This window comes from Lissotriton helveticus, chromosome 4_1 (genome assembly GCF_964261635.1).
Source record: "Lissotriton helveticus chromosome 4_1, aLisHel1.1, whole genome shotgun sequence".
Classification (NCBI taxonomy): Eukaryota; Metazoa; Chordata; class Amphibia; order Caudata; family Salamandridae; genus Lissotriton; species Lissotriton helveticus.
In genome coordinates this window covers 1017634454-1017651713 of record NC_136063.1, presented here as the reverse complement: position 1 = coordinate 1017651713, position 17260 = coordinate 1017634454, and the positions used below count along the sequence as shown (strand labels likewise).

The following is a 17260-nucleotide window of genomic DNA, read 5'->3' as shown; positions in this document are numbered from 1 at the left end:
AATTGAAATTGTTCAAATTGCTTGGGGGTCCCCGGCTTCCAGTAGTGATTCAGTGGGGGTCCTCAGGAGTCCAAAGTTTGGGAACCACTGCTCTAGAGGACAGGGCGTTAGGGGGAGATTCCTCGAAGCTCCAATAGCTGCTTCTACAGTCTACAGTTCCTTCGCCCCCCTGTAACACCAGTGGGGGGCAGGATTTCCCAATGCTTCCACAACTGGCAACTGATAACATCAAATTATATGTGGATGATTGTCGCACACTCTCCTTGAACTATAGACTCTATTTAAACGATATGTGTGCAGCTCTGCATTAATACCTGCTAAGTATTGATAAACTGTGAATTATGGCCTAACACCACATTGGCTATTAGGACTGCAGTGCGCACTACTTTAGTGAAGAAATTCAAAAAAAAAATCAGAAATATTTAGAACATTTGACCAATGTTACATCATGTTATAACATTTATTTTTTCGTCATCTCAAATCATGAACATAAACATATTCAAATTTTCATTTTTTTAAAACATATACATCAATATTCACAAAGTCATTAGAACCACCACCCAATGCATTTCGGGACATCTTGGTCCCTTCGTCAGGGGTTCCAGTAGTCAACTGTAAAAGTAACAAGGAAACAATATGAAAAACGATGCCCACTCGCAAACAATAATAACAATCACCATGATATTTCAACATAAAATGTCTGCTACAGCGTTCACATGAATGTTGTTTATACACACACTACATGTGTTCCAAGCTAGTATCATCTGAAACACGACATGTATACTCAAGCAGCGTGAAAGAACTCATGCTGAAAAATGCCCAGCCACCAAAAAGTGCCAACGTTAGAAAAACATACCTCGCAAATATTCGGAGAGTTATTTCTGAAAATAAGAAATCCAAAACGTCACTTCAACCACTACCAGCAAAAAATGACAAGACGATCACCATTGTTATACTGACTGACCGCTCACCTTTTTAACCAATATTAACACTTAGTCCAAACAGCCAATCTCGTGGTCAGATGCTGACTCTGAAAAAATGTAATGACTGAAATCAGTACCATGTACCTTAACTAAACAGTGCCTCATGCCTGTGTTCGCCGCCAATTGCTTACCTCTATTATGACGGTAAATCACAACGAAAGTCCGTGTATATGATCCTCGGTGCCTACAAAAAACGTAAAGGTAACATAAATACCTTTATAATATTCCCCGCTCGTAACCTTTACCGAAGTAAAAACCTCCTCGCGTACCTCTACAAACGCCGAGTGCCTTTCCGAATCATCCGCCTAGCTGTCTGATGCACTTCCGTGTCATCATTCACAGCTTATACCAATCGCTGTCGGTCGACTTCCTAGACATAGATGACAGACTGTGCTGGACTACAACTTCACAGTCAAAGAACTACAAAAAGTCCGCTTATCACCGCGCTCATAATGTAACTCTCAGTGCCTTAATTTTCGTCAATCATACCAAAGACCCCCACATGTTCGTCGGACAGTCATCACTGATGACAAACAGCAAATTACTCACTAGCCGCTGGTGTGTCTCTAGTCAACACCAACTTTATCGACAATAAAAATTCTAAAACCCACTGTCTAAATAAACCTGCTGCACCGTGACACAATAGAAGACAATGAAAGGAAAAAAGAAGAAAAGGAGAATTAGTGTGATGACATAAAATAAACTAAATACTTCCCTGCCTGCTATTTACACCTAAACATGACTATACAAAAAGTGACCTGCCTGCTATTTACAACTTTTGCTGCCACAATCAGTATACATTGATTTCAAAACCTTTGAGTTTAGTTTCCTGTGTGTAATGTGATCATGTGATTTTATCGGATTCCTTAAGGCAAACTGAGGCTGTCCTCCTGCCATAATTATTAAAGAAAACAACTAAACTCAAATTTGTCATTAAGCCCCCCTGGGGTCAAAGTTTGGAGTTTTTTGATCCAGAAAGCCTCTCTGGAGGAGTGCCTGATCATTATCTCTACCTGCATACCGAACTACTGCTTCGATTATCTGACACTTCATCTGCGCGATGGTGTGTCGCTGTTCAATCCAATGTACTGCCAATGGAGACGTGCGATTTTGATTCCGTATCCTACTCTTATGCTCAGATATTCGTGTTTTGAATTTCCTTGTAGTTTTGCCAACATATAATAGCCCACATGGACATTTAATGGAATAAACTACGAAATCAGTGTTGCAATCCGACGTGTGGTATAATGGGATTTTTTCACCAGTTCTAGGATGTAGTAATGTGGTCCCCAATATCATATTGTTGCAGTTGTTGCAATTCCAACATTTCGTAGTGCCCCGAAATGAGCCACTTTTTAGTTTGGCTTTTGCTGGTTTTGTTAAAAATTCTTTCAGATTTTGGGCTCTTGAATATGCGCATAATGGTTTTTCGCTGAACAGATTACCAAAATCTGGTTCAACTTCCAACAGTTCCCATCTATGCAGTAGGATCTTTTTAATGTCCCTCGAGGCAGATGAATACTTTGAAACAAAAATCATCCGGTTCGTGCTAGTTTATTTTTCTTAGTCAATAGTGAACTTCTTGTCATGTTGTTTACTTTGCTCAGTTGACTGTCAAGTATGGGTTCTGGATATCCTCTTTGCATGTACCTTTCCTTTTGTTGAATTAAGGATGCAGCACAATCCGTTTCATTCGAAGAGATCCGTTTGATCCTCATGAATTGAGATGTGGGTAAATTGTCTATTAGATTTTTTAGGTGAAAGCTGGTATACAACAATGCATTGTTTCTATCAGTTGATTTCTTAAACAACTTGGTTTCTAAGGTTTGCTCCTTCAATTTTACCACGACATCCAGAAATGAAATTTCATCATGATGAATCGTTGAAGTGAATTGTATCCTTGGATCTATTTGGTTAAGACGGGTGATGTTACTCCTGAGTGAATCTTCAGATAGACGCCAAATTAAAAAAATGTCATCGATATAACGTCGAAAGAACACAAGACCTTCTTGCCATTGTGAGTCCAACATTATATGGTCATGTTCATATTTTGCCATGAAGGTATTGGCATACATGGGTGCCCCCGGAAAACCCATAGATGTCCCGTTCATCTGATTGTAAAAGACATCTTGCCACTCAAAATAACTGTTCATAAGGCAAAACTCTAGTAACTGTAACACAAAACATTTCTGGCTGTCTGATCCCTCTTCCTGAAGAAGTGCCCATTCGACTGCTTCCAGGCCTGACTGATGTGGAATAGATGTATATAATGCCACGACATCTATCGTGCATAGTATCCAATGTTCCTGAGTTTTAGGAATCGCTGTTAAACTCCTCAAGAAGTCAGAAGTGTCCTCAATGTAAGTTGACCATTTCTGCACAAAAGACTGCAGAAAATGATCAATGTATCTCCCTGGATTTTCGAAAATTGACCCACAGCCAGATACAATGGGTCGGAATGGCGGATCCTGAAGATTTTTATGGATCTTAGGTAGGAAATAAATCCTAGGACGTCTTGGATGAATTTGCTGTAAATATTTCCTGGTTTTCTCATCAATCCAATCGAGTTGTACTGCTTGCTCAAGAATCCTATCGAGAATTTGAGTGATTTCGCTGGTGGGATCTTGGCCCAACTTAAGGTACGTGTTTTCATCCATGACGTGTTCGGTCCCTTTGTTCAAGTAAAAATCACTATCCATCATGACAAGCCCCCCTCCTTTATCAGCCTTCTGGAAACTGATGGTTTTGTCCTGTGATAATCTTTGTAGTGTGCCATATTCTGCACGAGTCATGTTTCTCAACTTTCTTTTGTATTTCAATTTATGCAAATCAATCTTCACCAAGGTTTCAAAATTGTCAAGCGTCTTATGAGACACTGGAGCTTGAAATTTGCTTTTTGGTTTGAAAATAATTGTTTCTTGTGGTGCAACATTTGGACAAACATTAGTGAAGAAATGGCGCAATCTCAACAGTCTCATGAATTTAAAAAACGAAACTTCAGTTTCCAAATCTGTAGTGTGGTATGTGCTCACGAAAGAAGTACCCTTGTTTAGTACTCTCTCCTCAAATGATGTTAACTTTTTGGTGGAAATATTGATTATGAGAGTTTCACTTGACTCCTCAATCCGGTCTTTTTTTCTATTTCTTTTTCTTTTCCCACGTCTTGTCTTTTGTCTGAATGTTTTGATGTGGAGGGATCCGGTGGTTTGGTCAAATCCAGGCCTTCCTCTAAAAAAGCCACTGTAGGAATACTTTCAGAAGATGCGTCAGCATTTAAAGTAGAACCCTCTCCTTGTCTTTGGTTACTTGATTTTTGCTTCAAGTGTGAACTGGCCGATGGCCTTGATGTATCTATGTCTTGATCTGACACTCCACTTTCTTCAGACGATTGGGTTTGTGGTTGAGGTTTCCTTTGGGTGTATCTTCGCTGAGCATATACCTCGGCCCATGTATAAGCTTCATTCAGCTTATAATCGATAGTGTCTCTTTTGAATTTCCTCAGTTTCGTTTCTTGGAGCTCTTTTCCATATTTGTCAAGCTTGATTTCCATTTCTGCCAGAAAAGATTCCCATGGTTCTGCATCCATCCTTGCTGCCAAATCCTCTTTAATGTGATAAATCTCTTCCTCCAGATCTTTAATGGTGGTAGATAATTCCTCAATTAATAATAAAATCAGATCTAATGAGCATTTATTTAAAATGCTATACCACTTTTCCATGAATTTACTGTTGCTATGTAGTCGAAATAACATAGCAGACATTTTATGTTGAAATATCATGGTGATTGTTATTATTGTTTGCGAGTGGGCATCGTTTTTCATATTGTTTCCTTGTTACTTTTACAGTTGACTACTGGAACCCCTGACGAAGGGACCAAGATGTCCCGAAATGCATTGGGTGGTGGTTCTAATGACTTTGTGAATATTGATGTATATGTTTTTAAAAAATGAAAATTTGAATATGTTTATGTTCATGATTTGAGATGACGAAAAAATAAATGTTATAACATGATGTAACATTGGTCAAATGTTCTAAATATTTCTGAATTTTTTTTTGAATTTCTTCACTAAAGTAGTGCGCACTGCAGTCCTAATAGCCAATGTGGTGTTAGGCCATAATTCACAACTGATAACATCAGTCATATGGGTCCTCAATATCAAACGTTTTGGTCGTACACTGGAGTTCCAACATCGTCCACCCTCCAGAACCCCTCGCGCCACAGAGTAAAAACCTCTTCATCTTCTACGTCTCGAAGCTCACCAACTACTTCTCAAAGGAGCGACAGTCAGTACCTCTGTCTTAGCGAGGCAAAGGTTTCTATTCCCGGTTCTTCTCGTTCGCAAGACCGTAGACAAATGGCGCCCAATCTTAGACCGGAGAGCTTCACACCTATCTCATGAAACTCTTGTTTCGGATGGTATCCCTACAAGACATTTTGTGGCTCCTCAATCCAGAAGATTACATGGCCACCCTGGATCTCGAGGACGCATACTTCCATGTTCCCATTCACCCAGCCCACAGGAAGTTTTTACGCTTCACAGTAGCCAAGAGCCACTTTCAATTCAGAGTCCTGCCTTTCAGACTCGGATTAGCCCCAGTTGCAGTGTTTCTCAGAAAACAGACTCTAGAAGTGTTTCCTTATCTGGACGACTGGTTGGTGACGGCACGGTCTTCTCAAACAGCATCAGGAGCAGTTGAAAGCTGTATTAAACTCTTCAGTCATCTGGGACTTCAACTCAGGAAGGAGAAATCAGTTCTCTGTCCTTCTAGGTCGGCCAAGTTCCTGGGGGCTGTCTGGACACAGCCTGTTGCAAAGCTTTTCCATCAGAGGAAAGACAGAAAAAAATGATAATCTCCGCCCATCGATTACAAGCAAGAAGGTCTCTATCGGTTCGCCTTCACAAATCTCTTCTAGGATCTTTCATTCCCTTAATTCCGCATTGCAGACTAAGAATGCGTCCACTCCAGGTACAGCTGGACTTGCAGTGGTGTCAAACAGAAGGCTCTTTCGGCGACAAAATCATCATCACTCCGCTGATGAAGGAATGGTTGGATGGTCAGAGAACCTCTCGCAGGGTCTCACCTTTACAGTCATTCCAGCTACCCTTCTACTTACCACAGACGCCTCTCTGGAAGGCTGGGGAGCGGTCTTGCAGGACCTTCAAGTGAGCGGCCACTGGTGGCCCGATCAACGCCTTCTCCACATCAACCTTCTGAAGCTCGCGGCGATTTGTTTAGCGTTACAGGCTTTCCTTCCGAGAATCCAAAATTCCCCCGTCCTGGTCCATACAGACAACACCACGGCCATGCATTATGTGAACAAACCGGGTGGAACAAGGTCTCAGCTGCTCTCTAAGGAGGCCCAGGAGATTTGGGAGTGGGTTATTCATCAACAAATCTCTTTTGGGTAGCATCTCCCGGTTGCTCTCAACACGACGGCAGATATGTTGAGTCGTCTAAAGGCTGTGTGTCACGAGTGGGAATTAGACCAGTGCACTCTGGAGAGAGTTTTCAATCGTTGGGGCACTCCTTCCATAGACCTGTTCGTCACCCTGGAGAACAGGAAATGCCACTTCTACGCAAGCAGGGAACACCATCAGGGATCATTGGGGAATGCGCTTTCGATGGCCTGGTCGGGCGCCTTAGTTTATGCTTTTCCTCCAATTCCTCTAATCCCAAGATTGCTCAGAAAGCTCAAGACTGAACCCTGCAAGATGATTATGGTGGCCCCAGCGTGGTCCCGCCAGTTTTGGTTTACGGAACTTCTCCTGCTCTCACAGGATCATCCAATTCGCCTGCATCCAATTTCCTCTCTATTGACTATGTCCCAGGGCCAAGTGGTACATCTGGATCCGGGCTCAATTCAATTGACAGCGTGGCTCCTGAGCACAGTTTCAAAGCTTGAATATCCCTCAAGAATGTGGATAGGTGCTAGCTCAGGCCCGTGCACCAAGTACGAATAAGAATTATCGTTCAAAATGGAAACGTTTCTGTTTGTGGTGCCGCCAAGAGAACATTCATCCTTTCTCCTCTGCTCCTCATCAGATCTTGCCTTACATTTTGGCTCTGGCTAAGTCGGGGCTAGCCCATTCTTCTAACAAAGTGCACCTAGCTGCTATCTCTAGATTCAGGCCGACCGCTTCAGGCCCTTCTCTCTGGTCTGCAAGAATTGTGAAACCATTTTAAAAGGACTCTTTAGGGTTTTCCCTCCAGTTAGACCGCCGCCTCCCATGTGGCAGCTCAACTTGGTCCTCGCTCAACTCATGAGACCTCCTTTTGAGCCTATTCATAGAGCGGATCTTAAGTTTATCTCATGGAAGGTGGCCCTCCTTCTTGCTTTAACATCAGCCAGGAGGGTTGGTGAACTTCAAGCTCTCACTATTAGGGATCCGTTCTTACAATTTAAGAAGGACACTCTCATTCTGAGGACAAATCCAAAATTCATACCGAAGGTCCCTTCGGATTTTCATTTGAATGAGCCGGTCATTCTGAAATCTTTTTTCCTGCGGCCTACAACTCTAGCAGGGAGGTCTCTTCCTTCTTCCGCTGTTCAAAGATGTTTACAATTCTATCTCCAACGCACCAAGGACTTCTGGAGATCTTCTCAACTCTTTGTCGCTTTTAGTGCACCTCGCAAAGGTTTTCCCCTTTCAAAGCAAGGGATTGCACGTTGCATTGCCAGCGCGATCCAATACTGCCACCAAGCGGCTGGTAAGCCCCTAAAAGGGCGGGTCAGAGTGCACTCCACAAGATCAGTATCATCATCATCTGCTGCTCTTTTCGCTGGAGTGCATATCAAAGACATTTGCAGGGCAGCTACGCGGAGCAGTGCCCATTCCTTCACGAACCATTACTGCTTGGACTCTTGCACATGCAGTGAGGCGGCAGTGAGACCGGCAGTCCTGAGGAACCTCTTCCAGTGAGCGGTGAGCTTTCCCTTCTAACCCTCCTTCCTGTTATTGGTATCGCACATTGTGTATCACTTGATCTTTACTGACTAGTGTTTAAATAAATGGTTGTTACCACACACACGCACACTCACTCTCTCTTCCTCTCCATGGTTCATTACACAAAATGTACATTGTTGCTAACTGCTAGCTACTCTGATACAAGCTATGGGAATCTATGAAAGTTCCAATACTGGAGTAAGAAAATAAGTTACTTACCTTTAACTTTGGTTCTCCAGTATTGGTAACTTTCATAGATTCCCATGTGCCCTCCCTCCTTCCCTGGGAAAGCTGAGCCTTCAGCATGTTTTGTTACACTTTTCCACAACGGCTATGAAAATCCGAGGCTCTCTCAGGAAGGTTCTATGGGGTGAGGCTCATTTGATTGGTTGTTGCATTATTTTGGTCTCTTTTACAAAAAGGGGTGGATATGCTACAAAATGAAATGAGGTCTAGGCCTTTTCTTTCTCTTTTGTACCTACTGCTATGTTTTTTTATTTACCGAGACTCACATTCCGACGATGGGGAATGATACAAGCTATGGGAATCTATGAAAGTTACCAATACTGGAGAACCAAAGTTACAGGTAAGTAACTTGTTTTCTTCCAAAACATTGCATTTTCAGTAACAATACTGTAATCAAAACAAAGTGCATATACAATTGCAAATCAAACTGTTACAACTGCATTACTAATGTAAAGTATTTATTGCTTACCTGTGGCAGGCTTGCTTGGTTCTATAAAATAAAATAACTAGAATATTTTGTATACAAAAACAATTGGTCTGACGTCAAGTCTGAGTGTGAAAGTTCATTTGCTGACTGAGTATGTACAACATATGCTTAACACTGCCCTCTGCTGAAGCCTTACTGCTCAACCACATTACCACAAGTAGTGAGGTGCTATCTACTTTACCTCTGCCTACCTTTTAGGTTCCACTGGACTCTGCACACTATACCTCACTTTGGCATAGTATATACAGAGCCAGCTTCCTACACCCACATTACCACTAATATAGAGCTTTGGATTTTACATTAAGCCCACTTTTGGGGAACCCCTGGTCTCTGTGCATGGTATAACCACCTAGTGGCACACCAAATACAGAGCGAACTTCCTACAATGTCCATAGCGCATTAGCACAAAAGGAAGCTCACATAATAGAATGCCCTACAGTGCCATGACAAGAATATTTAGGACAATTGAACTGTCTACATTTAAAAACATTGGTATTCACTTATGCCTAAAATGCCTCCATGCGTAACAGTTTATTTGAATATTTTATCAGATTTGCAGCTCTGAGGATTGTTGGAGTGCATTTGTTTCTGGTTGAAATAAATATTTAATAGAAAAAAATGTGGCAGTTGTTGCATTGAAATCAGTATTTATGCTGTACTTGTGGATGACATTTTTCTTGCATTCGTTTTCTTTAGTTGATTGCAATTGCAACAGGAGGTCGCATTGTTCCACGATTCTCTGAACTCACTGCTGAGAAGCTTGGTTTTGCCGGTGTTGTTAAAGAGATCTCATTTGGAACTACAAAGGATAAAATGCTAATCATTGAGCAATGCAAGAATTCCAGAGCTGTAACCATTTTTATCAGAGGAGGCAATAAAATGGTGAGTTATTGGGTATTTTGAATAACCGCATGATGTACCTAGAACAGTGTATGTAATCTGATTTATTATTCTGAAAGCAGCTTTCCACTCCTTAATTGGTGTTGCCCAGTCTCGCTCCTGCTTAGCCCTTCTTTGATACACACCACTGTTTGTGCCTAAACCTACAAAGCCTTTAAACCACAAAAGGAATTCTGCTTTCCCTTAATTCAGGGTTGGAATATAAAGTTACTCCGGTTTGGTGATTTACCCTGGAGAGGCCTGAATAGCCACCACGTGGCAACATTTTATTTTACAAAAAATGTACTAAAAGCTGTTTGTGGGAGAGGGGTGATGCACATAGATAAAGTTATCCAGAATTGGTGAAATTAAATGGTGAAAGTGATGAAGGAAGTCAGTAACTGCATGCCCTGACTGGTAATCTACAAAATGTATAGGTCTTTAATGTTGAAAGTCAACTAATTTTGAGGCTTTGAACACAGACCGTAGTGTAATTTTAAAGCAGGATTACTCAAGAGGTTCGAGAAAATGCTTTTGTTTTTTGGAAAAGATGATAATCTGACTTCTAATTCATCACCAAGAACATATGTTTGGGCGGGGGGAGAGGGGTGATAAAATTGTAGATTGAAGAAGTGGTAAAAAACATTACGGTCAAACATTTTCATAAGTCTAAAACACAAAGCACAACATTCCAATACTTACACATCTGCACTTAGTCTAGTAACTAATCAAAATACATGGTTTTAAAGTGCTTCATTACACCAACATTTTTTCTTTTTCTAGATCATTGAAGAAGCCAAGCGAGCTCTGCATGATGCCCTTTGTGTAATCCGGAACCTGGTTCGTGACAATCGTGTTGTGTATGGTGGTGGTGCTGCTGAGATTTCCTGTGCTCTCGCAGTTAGCGAAGCAGCTGATAAGGTATTGTTCAAAGAAAATTAATCTTTTATGTGAATGCCAGTGAAAGTTATGTAAGCAGTCTGTAGCTGTGCTCCTTAAACTTCAGGCAAAAACCTAAGTGTGGGGACTGCACAAGATCATCAAATGATCTTTGAGTACATGTAATGTTCTCCCCATCTTCCATATAATCCCTTTTCTCCTATTTGCCAGTCTGGCCTTCCCCTTTTGTACTGCATGTTTGCCCCTCCATCCTGCCCCCAGTCGCACAGTAAGAGTGGTTGATTATGCTGGGTATACCCCAAGGGAGTGCCCAAGGCTCCTCACAGGAAGAATGCTTGCGCCATCTTGGATTTGGGTAGAGCAGGGTATTCAGTGACTATTTGGTTGCCAAGTCCGTAGGAAGAGATGGGATAGGTTGACTACTGAGAACCATTGGTTAATGAGTCCTCCATTCCTGCAAACAAGATTAAAAAAGTGGCACCCCAGACCCACAGTCCTCAGATCACTACTGGACTGGAAAGAAGACAGAAGGACTGCCCTGTTGCTCACTGGACCCTGCAAAGAGAGGCTGCACCAAATACTTAGCTGCACCCACGAGACCTGCAAAGAGGACTATTTCTGCCGTGCACACTCATGGAAAATAGCTCTACTTGTGCAAGGAGGAAAGAAGTGACTGTAGGAATGCTGGCTATTTATGCAGTGTACCAATGTAGGGCTACACCATGCAAATAGTCCAGACAACCTTTATCGTTTTACATGGCTTAATTTAATACTCCCAAGTGCTGTATTTGTGGTAGTGTGGTTGAGCAGCTTAGTCTTATCAGAGGGTAGTATTAAGCATTTGTTGTACACCTAGTCAATAATGCAACACACTAAAGAAGAAACTTAAGACCAACTTAGAAATTAGCTCTTATTTTTACATACATTTTAGATCTAAGATCATTGGAATCAGCTAACTACTTTTGGAGTTTTTGACTTTTTGCAGTATTTGAAAAATAGTCTAACTGTTTTGAGGTATGAGCTTCAAACGCGGTAATGTTACCCTCTGGGAGAAGCATTCACTGAATAGACATACTTGCATAGGGTTTACAGGGTTCTTTTCCTGGATTTAAGCATCTTGAGGGCCATGGTCAAAGAAGCCACCAGCAGGTCCGGTTTACCTGCCCTGGAGTGTTCGGGTGCATAGGCGCTATTCGCATTGGTAGCCTCCAGCGCTATGTCATGTAGAAGTACCTGGAAAAAGAGAGGCTGCATGTGAGGAAGGGGGGCTAGTCTGGCAGGCAGAACCTAAAGGGGAGCTCGACTCTAGAGGATCTCTGAAGCACAAAGAAACTGACTTTCTGATGGATACATCTGCTTGTGGATTCCTCACCTTATGAATTCGTAGCTCTCTGCGCCAACGAGGTCGTCACGGCTCCACGCGGCTCCGCATCACGTCACTGGAGCCATAAGACCACGTCGGCGTGATGGTGTCAATTCTATTTTTTCCGTGCTGTCGACGTTATTGGATTTTCTGGGACTCTCCTATCTTTCTAACTGATACTTTATTTCAAGACTTTATTTATTTCTGTTTTAGGCATGTCCGTTCAAAGGAAGTCTGGTTTCAAGCCCTGTAAGGAATGCGTAGGTCACATGTCGATCACTGACCCGCATGATGACTGCCTTTGGTGTCTTTCGAGTAATCACAACGTCGAAGGTTGCTCTCCTTGCAGGAAGATGAACCCGAAGGCTTTGAAGGAAAGAGAGGCTAAGCTCTTCATGTCCAAGGTGAGAAAGGAGAAAAGGGGTCGTAAACGGTTGAAGTGGAGGTCGTCGACTTCGCATGGATCGAAGAGAAGGCACAAGAAGAAGAGACATGGGTCTCGGCGTCGTACGTTGAAGACTCGCGATTCGAAGTCTCCTTCACCGGCTCCTCTACGTCCTGTCAAGGACTTTTTCTCCTTCTGAGTCTCCACAGATGTCTCTGGCCCGGTATCCTTATGTGGGCACACCGGCGCAGTCTCCGGCGCCGGTGGATTCTCCGGCTCGAGATGGTGCATCGAACCCAGTGGATGATGAGACTCCTGCTACTCATGTGGCTCCACCTGTGGTTCCGACTCCGGAGGTTCCTTGTACGGAGGTCGAACCGGCGCAGTGTCCTTCGTTCCCGGCGCCATTCATCGCAGTTCTTGAATGTGATGTATGGTGTTTTTGCCGGAGCCACATGTCCCTCTGGAGCACCTTCGGGTCCCATGGGCCCATTGGCATTTAATTTGGGTGTGCCTCAGCATTCTCCTGCGGCCCCCTTTATGTCATATTAGCCAATGGCACCGTCTTGGCAGATTCCGGCGCCGAGGATGCCACGCCGTATGGGCAGTCCGCAGCTCCATCTGGCGTCCCTTCTTCTCGAGTTTGTTCGACACGGGTTGCTGTCACGGATCCGTCTTCGAAGCCTCTGCCGGAGCCGTCAACGCCGCTAGAAAAGAAGCTCAAAGGTTAATTGAAGAGCAATATCAAGCTGGTGACATGGAAGGTGAAATTTAGTAGTCTGAGGACTTGTTTGAAGACTTGTGTGAGGCAAGTGGTTTGGATGTTTCACCAGAAGGGGATTTTGCATCACAGAAGGCTTCTACATAAAAGTATGTTGCTCCTTATGTTATTAGGAAGGCAGCTGAACTGTTGGATCTACAGCTTCCTATGGCTGAATATGAGCCTAATCTTCTTACAGAGGTTCTTCATTCTCCTTCCTCTGTAGTAGAGCCTCTCATGCCTTTCAATGATGCCCTGGCGGAGCCAATACTTGAGGTTTGGAGAAATCCTCTTACTGCTCCTTCAGTTTCTAGGTTTCTGTCTCTAGAAGATATAGACCAGCACCAGGGGACCCTAAATTTCTTTCTTCTCATCCGTCACCTCAGTTTGGTGGTTCAGGCTTCATGCTCAAAGCAGTCTGTGGGTTCCTTTCGTCAAGCATCGGCTGACCGATTTCAAAAAAGCTTGAGCAGTCTGCAAAGAGATTTTTCGTCAGCCAGTATGGCTTTGAAATCCACCCACGCAACTTATTTGTTGGGCAGATATATTCACGCTCTTATGGACCCCGCCAAGCAGATTCTCCCTAAGTTATCTGAAGAGGATCGGGGTATTTTAAGTGGAGACTTGGCAGACTCTTGGGCGGCTGCTCGCCAAGTAATCCAGTCGGGACTGGGCACTGCAGATTCAGTGGCAAAGGTGATGGGCTAATCTGTTGCTACTAGGAGGCATGCATGGTTGAGGTCTTGGGGATTCTCACTGGATGTCCAAGCTGCTCTTTTGGATCTTCCCTTTGATGGCTCTAAGCTTTTTGGGGGGGGAAAGCTGACTCTGCGTTGCAGAGATTTAAGGACAGTAAGGCCACGGCGAAATCCTTGGGTTTACAGTCTCGGTCAAGAGGCTATGGCTACAGAAGGTACCGTGGGTTTGGAAAATCTTCCTTTCGTTCCCGTCAGCCACAGCAGCAGCAACAACAACAGAACCCTTTGTATAAATCCTACAGAGGTAAAGACAGAGGTCGCCTTCGTGGAGCTGGACAGCATCCTTCTTCCTCCTCCTCTTCTACCTCCCCTACCCCTCCCGGTAATACAGCAAAGCAGCCCTAGGTCAGCCATCCTCGATCGTGTGGGAGGCCGGCTTACTCACTTTCTACAAGATTGAAATTATTAACTTCGGACCTTTTGGGTTCTAGATCTTGTAGAAAATGGGTACACTCTTCGCTTCAGGGAATTTCCCTTTCATTACCCTCCTTGTCAGGGGTTTTGCACGGAGGATCATTTGCTTCTCCTTCAGAAGGAGGTTCTTACCCTGTTACAAAAAGTGCGATAGAGGTGGGCCCGGAGCAGGAAAGGGGTCAGAGGTGCTACACCCGGTATTTCCTGATTCCCAAGAAGGATGGCAGGTTACGTCCCATCCTGGACCTCAGAATCTTGAATTTGTTTCTCAAACAGGAGAGGTTCAAGATGCTTACTCTAGCGCAGGTTCTTCAGGCGTTGCAACAAGAGCACTGGATGGTGTCCATTGACTTGCAGGATGTGTATTTCCACATTCCAATCCTGAAGTCGCACAGGAAGTATCTCCGTTTCACGCTTGGATCGCAACACTGCCAGTTTGCAGTCCTTCCGTTTGGTCTTACTACTGCACCTCGAGTCTTCACCAAGGTAATGGCAGTGGTGGCTGCCCATCTCAGGAGATCGGGGATTCCGGTTTACCCCTACCTGGATTACTGGCTGTTAAAGGCAGTCCCTCCAGAGAAGGCGAGTCATCATTTGCAGGTTACAGCCCAGCTGTTATACAAATTGGGTTTTTCGATAAATGTACCCAAGTCTCACCTGGTGCCCTCTCAGCGCAACCTGTTCATAGGGGCAGTACTGGATATCCCTCCTCCGCAAAGGATTCTCGACATACAGGAAATTATTCCGTTGTTTTACAGTTGAGCGGTTGTTCCAGTTCTGAAGGTCCTTGCTCGGTCTGTTCGCTTCCTGCATCCTGGTGGTCAGCCATGCACGCTGGCACATGAGGGCGCTCCAGTGGTGTCTCCGCAGGCAGTGGTATCAACACGATGGAGATCTTCCAGAGTCTGAGTATCTCCAGAGAAGCTGCAGTGGATCTGTCTGGGTGGAGTGTGGAGGGCAATCTCTCTCAAAGGAAGCCTTTCCATTTTCCTCCATCGGTGGCCACAGTGATAACGGATGCCTCTACCCTAGGGTGGGGTGCACATCTGGGGGATCTGGAGATCAAGGGTCTTTGGTTTCCAGAGGAAAGATTGTTTAGCATCAACCTTCTAGAATTGCGGACGATATGTTTTGTGCTCAAGGCCTTTCTCCCTTCCCTTCGCGGTCAGTCGGTTCAAGTCCTGACGGACAACACTGACGTGATGTGGTACGTCAAGCAGGGAGGAGTAGGGTCGTTGCGGCTCTCGAATTTGTTTGATGGCAAATCATCTGGCCGGGATGTTGAACTTTCATGCCGACAGTGGAGTATTCATCCAGAGGTAGTTCAACGCATCTTTCAGACGGTCGGAACTCCTCGGGTGTACCTGTTTGCCACTCTCGAACGCGCACTGCCTGTCATTCTGCAGTCTCCAGTTTCCGAGGCAGGGAGCGCTGGGGGACGCGTTTCAGTTGAGTTGGAGCTCACAACTCCTTTATGCGTTTCCTCCCATTCCCTTGATTCCTCTGGTTCCGAGGAAGATTTGCCAAGACTGGACCCAAGTTATATCGATCGTCCCGGAGTGGCCAAGAAGGGTGTGGTATACAGACCTACTTAATCTCTCCTCGCACCCTCCGCTCCGTCTCCCTGTCAGGGCAGACCTCCTCAGATGGAGGGGCAAGTTCTACACCCCCACCTCCAGAGCCTGCACCTTCATGCCTGGGGATTGAACGGGGCAACTTTAATTCTTTTTCTCTCCCGCCTGATGTGGTGGACGTTATATTATCGGCCAGGCGACACTCCACCAAGTTGGTCTATTCGTACAGGTGGTCTAAATTTGTTAAGTGGTATGGAGACAAATCTATTGATCCCTTAAAAGCCCATCTTTCTGATGTTCTTTGTTTTTCTCTTCATTTGGCCCTGCAGGGTTGTGCTGTGGCCACTGTTAAGGAATATTTGTCGGCATGGTCAGCATTTTTGTGTTTACCTGATCAGCCTTCTTTATTTGTCTCCTATAGTCTTAAGATTCATTAAGGGGCTGACATGTTTCCTCCTCCTCCTTTTATTATGCCCCAGTGGGATTTGAATCTAATGGGTTCAACGTTCAAACCTATGCATAGTTGTCCGTTGAGACTTTTGCCTTTTAAAACGGTCTGTTCGAGGCATATGAGCTGCAGGTTGCACACAATGCATAGATGGCCACCTACCGTTGGGCCCGGATGTTTGCAGTTTCTTTTGTTGTAGAAAAGTCTTTAGAAGTCACGGGATAGGTGACTCCTCCTTTGGTTGATACTGCGCATGGGCATCGGCTCCATCCCCAGACTGTTTTTTTTCCGCCACCGGGCTCGGATGTGTTTCCAGTGCTCCGTGTTGAAACAGATTTCCTTCGGCGCGCAATCCTCACATACTTACAAAAACTTACTTTCGAACGCTTTCCAGTCGACGCTATTCTTCAACATCGAGGATCTCGATTCCGGATGTCGTCGACTGCCTTCGGACCTAGCTAGGCCTCGACTCCAGCTCATGGAAAGGATGCCATTTAAAAAGCGTCCTCAATGTGGGTCGAACTTTCCCCACACTGCCCTTCATGAAATGTGCAACCTCTGCCTCTCTCCGGAGCACGAGGCGAAAGACTGTTCAGCTTGTGCCTCTTTATGCTCCAAAAAGACTATCCGGCACCGAAGAGCGAGGAGAACAATGGCTCAAAGATCTTCGTCTCCGATTCCGGACAACTTCTTCGAGAAAGGCGTAAACGTTCCAGAACAACAGGATGTCGACAGTAGATCTGAGGTAGAAGATTCCGATGTCGAAGACATCACTCCAGCGCAGTGGGTCGTAAGTAAGACCGTCTACCCCGAACCTTCCTCGACACACCCAAAGAAGGCCCCGGTCACACCCTCGCCCTCTGGCTCTGTGCACACCGACACACTGCTTCTACTGCCCCACCTTCGGGCCCGGCTAAGAAGCTAACGGAGCCTTCAGGCGACTCAGGCTCGAGTACACCCTTCACACAGTGCCGGCGCACATCTACCGGCACCAAAAAAGACAATAGCACTGGCTACATCTACATCCAAACCATTGGTGCCGAAACATACTCCTTCGGCACCGAACCCAGGTCGGAACCAAGCAAACCCGCTTCGGATTCCAAAAAACAATCGGAAC

At 44.6% G+C, this 17260-nt stretch overlaps 1 protein-coding gene across 3 annotated transcripts in view; it reads left to right on the top strand.

Moving 5' to 3' along the window:
- The window catches only part of CCT5 (chaperonin containing TCP1 subunit 5), a 135600-nt gene that overhangs the window by 78138 nt on the left and 40202 nt on the right, over positions 1 to 17260 (top strand). For all 3 annotated transcript variants that reach the window (XM_078687618.1, XM_078687620.1, XM_078687619.1), the window contains exons 9-10: positions 9359 to 9544; positions 10325 to 10462. In XM_078687618.1, coding sequence (XP_078543744.1) covers positions 9359 to 9544; positions 10325 to 10462 — 324 coding nt within the window. The remainder of the gene's footprint in view (positions 1 to 9358; positions 9545 to 10324; positions 10463 to 17260) is intronic.